The sequence below is a fragment of the Coenobita brevimanus genome, chromosome 98 (assembly GCF_032717465.1).
Source record: "Coenobita brevimanus isolate Jiangsu-jjx chromosome 98, ASM3271746v2, whole genome shotgun sequence".
Lineage (NCBI taxonomy): Eukaryota > Metazoa > Arthropoda > Malacostraca > Decapoda > Coenobitidae > Coenobita > Coenobita brevimanus.
This window is the reverse complement of record NC_137051.1, coordinates 4861062-4867500: the sequence shown is the minus strand read 5'-3', so window position 1 is coordinate 4867500 and position 6439 is coordinate 4861062. Positions and strand designations below refer to the sequence as shown.

Genomic DNA, 6439 nt, shown 5'->3' with positions numbered 1-6439 from the left:
GTTTTAGTATAGCATTTTTATTTTAGTGTACCCTGTTTCTTGGCGAGGAGGGTCCGTTTTTTGTGATCTACTACCCTCTCTCTCTCTCTCTCTCTCTCTCTCTCTCTCTCTCTCTCTCATCATCATCATCATCCCGAGAATGCATTGCTGCAAGAAGGCCTCCCTCGTCTTTCTCCACTCCGACCTATCCACTGTTAGCCTATTTTCTTCTTTAATCTGCCTCATTCTCTCCCTCCATCTCAGCCACTCCCTTCCCCTCCATGTGTCGTCATTTATCTCGACGAAATTATGTCATCCGCGCGTTTGTTTCGCATTTATTTATTTATTTTGTGATTGTCTCCTCCATTCCATATATTTTAAAGTGAAAAATAAAGCACATCACTTAATACTTAATGTTCTGGCTACGTATATAGTCACCATCATATTAAAATTGTCTTTGGTTTTCGAGAATTTGGAGTATACGGTATGTGTGTGGGTAATTTTAGCTCTTGATATTTGAGAGATTGTACGTATTATATTTTCATTTTATACAGTAGAATATCTGAATTTTTCCATAGATAGATAGATAAATAGATAGATAGATATACACCTATTAGATAGATAGATAGGCGCCGATTATGCTATCTAACTGAACGCATGAAGGAAAGTTGAGCTAAAATATTTTCCTTTGGTTTTTACTACATGACAGGCCAAGATGGATGTGTGTGTGTGTGTGTGTGTGTGTGTGTGTGTGTGTGTGTGTGTGTGTGTGTGTAGGCGGGGAAGCGTGATCGAAAAGAAATAATGCCTGGAAAATATGAGGCGTGTGAGATGATTAGGGTGAATTAAATGGGGATAAGAGAAACTGTTTTGTGTGTTGAGATGAAGGAGGATGTGTGTGTGTGTGTGTGTGTGTGTGTGTGTGTGTGTGTGTGTGTGTGTGTGTGTGTGTGTGTTAGACAGACAGACAGACAGAGAATGAAAGAAAACCCCAAATCAAGATCCATTCATTTCGAGTTGCCTTGACACGTTGCTTTTGAAATACTGGAGGTCATAGGCAGAGGGAAAGATGGTGATGAAGACGAGGCCGAAGTTGACCAGTTGTCTAATTAGAGAAGGGCTCAGAATACTAAATACTTCATTGGAGAGTTGGGCAGAAAAGAGGTGAGAGTGAATGGATGGCCAGGTGTTGCATGCCCGCCTAAAAAGGAGATGGTGTATATCAGACGATCACTGATTATTATGGTGAGATGCGATGATGTTGAATAAACTGGCTAATTTTTTGGCGCTAAACAGAAGACAACATTTTGGAAACCATCACCTACTGGGAATGTGCTGGAAGAGGCTGGTGCTGAAAATGAGGACTCTCTCTCTCTCTCTCTCTCTCTCTCTCTCTCTCTCTCTCTCTCTCTCTCTCTCTCTCACACACACACACACACACACACACACACAGATAGATATAGATATAGATAGATAGATATAGATATAGATAAATATATAGATACAGATATATACATATAGACAGATAGAAAGATAGATGGATAGATATAGATAGATAGATATACATATCATACATGTACAGTGTGTATACATATATATTAATCAAAGTAGCTCATATTATCTCCCTAGCTTTATACTCGTAGCCTACTTTGTTGAAACTCAGAGCAGCAATATACAGTAAACAACCAGCGCCGAGAGTGTCTGTTGAATTACTACAAAATTTATGTTAACGGAGTACCACTGGCAGGTTCAGAAAAGTAATTTATGAAGGTCAAGTTTATTTTTTATCCCTTCTGACATTTCATAATATTATTCTATAAGCGTATAAATAAGCGTATCACTATCACATCATAAAGTTCCGGACGGATTTGCAAGGAAGCAGTATAATTTTGCACTGTTTCTTTTCTTTCTTTTTTCTTATTTTTTTTTACACATTGGGAACAAAAGGCCAAACAAATTAATGCCCAAGTTTGCCCTTCCTATTAACAAGAAATTAAAACATTTGCCGAGACTGTACTTCAAGTAATTTCGATATAAAAAATAATAATAATAAAGCTGACGACCGTAGTATGAAGGAAAGATATACCTGGGAGTAATTGCTAGTAGTCATATTCCCCTTGGGTGTGAAGATTCCTAACATCTCTTCCTCAGTTATTTATTTTGCACATTACGACGTCAAAATCCTCTGGTATGTTAAAAGTGCGTCTGTATTTCAAAAGACATAAATAACGCAAGAGAATATGAAGGTGTAGCATGTAGAAAAAGTCGATAAGCAAATGGCATCACGAAATACGGCTTCATGTCGAGTAGGCTGGAGTACAATTGGGTATATTTGGGGGGGACTGAAATTTTGGTTGATCTGCAAGATGGAAGAAGAGGATGACGGATTGCAACAAAATCAGGCGAAGATTGCACGGAGGCCCGAATTGTGGCACTGCAAATTGGTAGACAGATTGCTAGACATCTTTATCAACATCATCACCATCATCAACATCATCGTCATCATCATCATGTTTCCCACTGATAAATAGGACAACTAAGACTGAGAAGCAGGAAATGGAAAACTCAGAGGGAGGAGAACTATCAGCTGAGTACCAAGTGACACGGGCCATCTACATCACACGGCCAAGAAGATGTCTGTAATAGGTACCGTATTAATTTTGATTTAGTCGCTCTCGAAACGCTTGTAAGGTAGAGCCATCCCGAACAGAGAACCGTAGTTAGAGGTACTGGTGAAGCCTGGTGACTAAGGAGCGCCGTAGGTGAGGCTGGGTGCTGGGACGGGCTGGGGGCGGAGTTGAGGCCTAGGAGCTGAGCTGGGGTCTCCAAAGCCATCGAAATCCTCATCAGAATCATCATCAAAACTCCCACTAACTTCTCCAAAGCCGCCTTGGGTAAAATCTCCAAATACCCCTTGAGTAGGACCTCCGAATCCCCCTTGAGTAGGACCTCCAAATCCTCCTTGTGTAGGACCTCCGAAACCTCCATCGCCTCTGTAGGATCCGTCGTCGAAGTCAACCCCGGCGGCCTTCTGTTGGCGCGCGAACTCGATCTGCTCGATGGCGTGGGCGGGAAGTGGGTGTGGGGTGGGGATCAGGTCAGACTCCACACGGTAGCCGCCAGCGTCAGCCACGAAGTTGAAGACAGCTGGGGTACCGTCAGGGAAGGTGAAGCTGGAAAGGAGACAGACAGTTCTTGCACACAACACACAAAGGGAGAGAGTTTTGTGGATACTGGTCAATGAGAGGTACAGTTGTGGTCAGCCATACTTTTATATGTTGGGATTAAAAACTAATGGAGCGAGACTCGAACCCTTCCAGTCTACATGAAGGAGGGATGGTTGTTGATATAGAGAGTTGATGAAGACATGGTTAGGAAGTTACTGTTAACCTGTACAAATTCGGTCTGACATGCTTCGAGATTTACCCTCCCATCTGGTTGTCTGCTGAGTATAGAGATTGGAGAATAAAGTTTGATGTGTGATGTTATGGTACAGTGAGGTTAGTCAGGTGGTGAAGTGTACGAGTTTTGTTGCAGGTTAAAGTAATTGTACCAATATGTGGAGTGCAGCAAAGTTTGTGTAGCCTATATATGATAACTGTTGTGAGAAGTAACGGTAGCACAGAATTGGCTTTGACTGAAATGTTACATGATGTGGTCTGTCTGTCAGAAATCTGTGTATCTCTCTTTATCTTTAGCCTGATTCTTGACGCTTCACGGGGAGGCCTTAAAGCACAAATGTAATAAAGACAAGTGTAGCAGAGAGAATGTATAATGTAATTGTTCAGTATACCAATTCGTGACACACCAGACACGAAGACAAAAGCCTTGATGACTTACGACCATCCTCCCTGTGAAGCTACGGCGCCGGTGGGACCCTCTGGCGTGCCCTGTTCGTGGCGACTGATGCCGTCACCGGTCTGGAAGTTGAAGTGGTAGTTGCCGTACTGGTCGGGTCCCTCGCGTTCGTCCACCAGAATGGGGATGACGGGGCCGGAGGGGTGGTAGCGGCCGCCAGAGGACACACTGCTGACGTCGACAAAACCTCCCACTGAAGATCCTCCAAAATCACCAGTTTGACCTTGGAAACCATCCCCTCTGTGATCTGACCCCTGGAAACCTGCTCCACTGTGACCTGACCCCTGGAAGGCTGCCCCACTGTGACTGGACCCCTGGAAACCCCCACTATGATCTGACTCCTGGAAGCCTTCCCCACTTTGACCTACTGACCCTTGGAATCCTTCCCCACTATGACCTGACACCTGGAAGCTTGCCCCACCATGACCTACTGACCCTTGGAAACTCCCAGTATGACCTGCTGACCCCTGGAAGCCCCCTGTAGACTGCGACCCCCCAAAATGTGACGCTGAGGTGGGTGTGCCGTACGTTGGCGAGGGTGAGGGTAGGTTTGCAGTGGCGGTCAGGCCCACCACGGCGCATAACACTGCCACCTGTAATTAAATTTAAGGTATTGTGGGCTTCGCGGTAAATATGAGCTGTATTTTTTCTCATTCAGGCCCGTATTTCAATATTTTAATAATAATGATAATAATAATAATAATAATAATAATTAATAATAATAATGTTTTTTTATGCACAGTTTTTATGTTGCCTACTTGTATTAACCTGGAGTACATAAATTTGCTCTGAGTAAATAAGTGGTTCTGAAATCTCTACATAATTTAGCTAAGACACCCCTGACTCATGTACTCCCGTTTTCTTTAACCCTAGACAATATGTGTGTCTCTTTTTCGTATAAGTGGACCTATTATCATTCCCTGCTTTTACTTACCCATTTCTCTCTCTCTCTCTCTCTCTCTCTCTCTCTCTCTCTCTCTCTCTCTCTCTCTTTCTTTATCTATCTATTTGGCTTCATTTACTTAGATATCCAATATATCAGTCTGTTTATATGCATTTTTCCTCACCTGTTTCCGTTTATATATATATGCATCTATCTGTTTCTCGCTCTGTATCTTACCATTTATTCACTTTGTTTTATGTATATCTATTTAGCCCTTCCTCTGTCTGCCTATCTGTTTATCCCTCCCTCCATCTATCTGTCCTTCCGTTCGTCTACCTGTCTCTCCCTCCGTCCATCTATCTGTCCCTCCATCAGTCTGTCTCTCCCTCCTTCCCTCCATCTATCCGTCGTTAAATTTTCCTTGCATATTCATCCTTCAACTCACCGTAAACATTCTCGTATGGTAATGCAGAGAGGAATGTGCCAGGGAGAGAAGGGAAAAGGTCTTATATACCCGCCTTAAGGGAACCAGACAAAGGCAGAACAGAAAACGGGGTGCGCGCCTTACGTCATGCACCCTGGGGCGAGAGAGGGAAAACGGACCTGGCTTGGGAGGGGAAGGGGGGTCAGAAAAAGAACTCTTCCTCGCCCTGGTTTGACCTCGTGTGGGTTTTGCTCTTACGGATTTGCAGTGGGAAGGGTCAGGAAAATGTGGGATAAGTTGTGGTGCTGAGGATGGGTTGGGTCACACGTAATAAAGAAAGGATGGAGTTTGTGTCAGTTATGGGTAAGATATAGAATTTTGGTTTCAACTTGACCGATTTTGGTATTATGCCCTCGATGACCGGTTTTAGGATGGAGGTATGATTCATACATTTGAGTAAGTAGGGCGTCGTGAAAGAGGATGTTGTTACAGGATGATTTATTTAACTTATTTGAAGGTGTTTGGTCAGTAGTGTGTTCGGGTACAGATGGCACTTTGTATTTGGTTGTACTTGTGCCACTTCGTAGTAACTTATTTATTCATTTATTTACTGTACGTATTTACTTTCTGTGTTTATTTTTTTTACTGTATTTGTTTACTTTATTTTTTACTTTATTTTTTATTGGTACTCGTTTGCTTGGTGACTTTATATATCTGCTTGACCCTTTCCAGCCACCAAGACAGTAATATAAATATGCATCAGTGAACCAACATACACTACCCTTACCCCCCTCACTCGCCCATCCCCCCCCATCCGCCCACCTCCCTACCCCCACCCCCACTCACCCATACCCCTACTCCTCCACCTCCTTACCCCCAACCCATCCACTCACACAGGTAAATGACTCTCACTTTCAATTCCCCATCTGTGTATTAACGTTGTGGTGAATTATAATAGGCAAGAGTTATTATGGATGTTATTTTTTTTATGTTTAGCGATATAATTTTGGGGGATGCTTGTCAGTTTTTCTCTTTCTTTTTTATTAATGTTACCGTCGTTATTATCATCATTACCATCTTTATCAGTATTATCATTATCATCATCATCATTATTCTTATCACCATCATCTTATCGTCCTTCTCATCCTCCTCTTCCTTTTACTCATCATCATCATCATCGTCACCATCACCACCACCACCACCACCATCATCATCATCATCATCATCATCATCATCATCATCATCATCCTATGTTAGACTTCAAGCCCTCTTCAGACTTTCTCCACTCTGACTTA

The 6439-nt window shown here is 42.7% G+C and overlaps 1 protein-coding gene across 1 annotated transcript; it reads right to left on the bottom strand.

Annotated features, from left to right (window-relative positions):
* Positions 1-2725: 2725 nt before the first annotated feature.
* On the bottom strand, positions 2726-5174 carry LOC145414172 (uncharacterized). Its single transcript, XM_080283737.1, has 3 exons — positions 5166-5174; positions 3820-4430; positions 2726-3152 (listed from the first exon to the last, which is right to left on the bottom strand). The coding sequence occupies exons 1-3, from the start codon at positions 5172-5174 to the stop codon at positions 2726-2728; spliced, it is 1047 nt and encodes a 348-aa protein (XP_080139863.1).
* Between the last annotated feature and the right edge of the window lie 1265 nt (positions 5175-6439).

What these genes read in the sequence shown, in the direction of transcription:
- LOC145414172 (XM_080283737.1), bottom strand. An exon ending in GCTTCACAGGGAGGATGGTC is followed by an intron (nt 3,153 to 3,819) that starts GTAAGTCATCAA and finishes TCTCCTTTCCAG; the next exon opens with CTTCACCTTCCCTGACGGTA.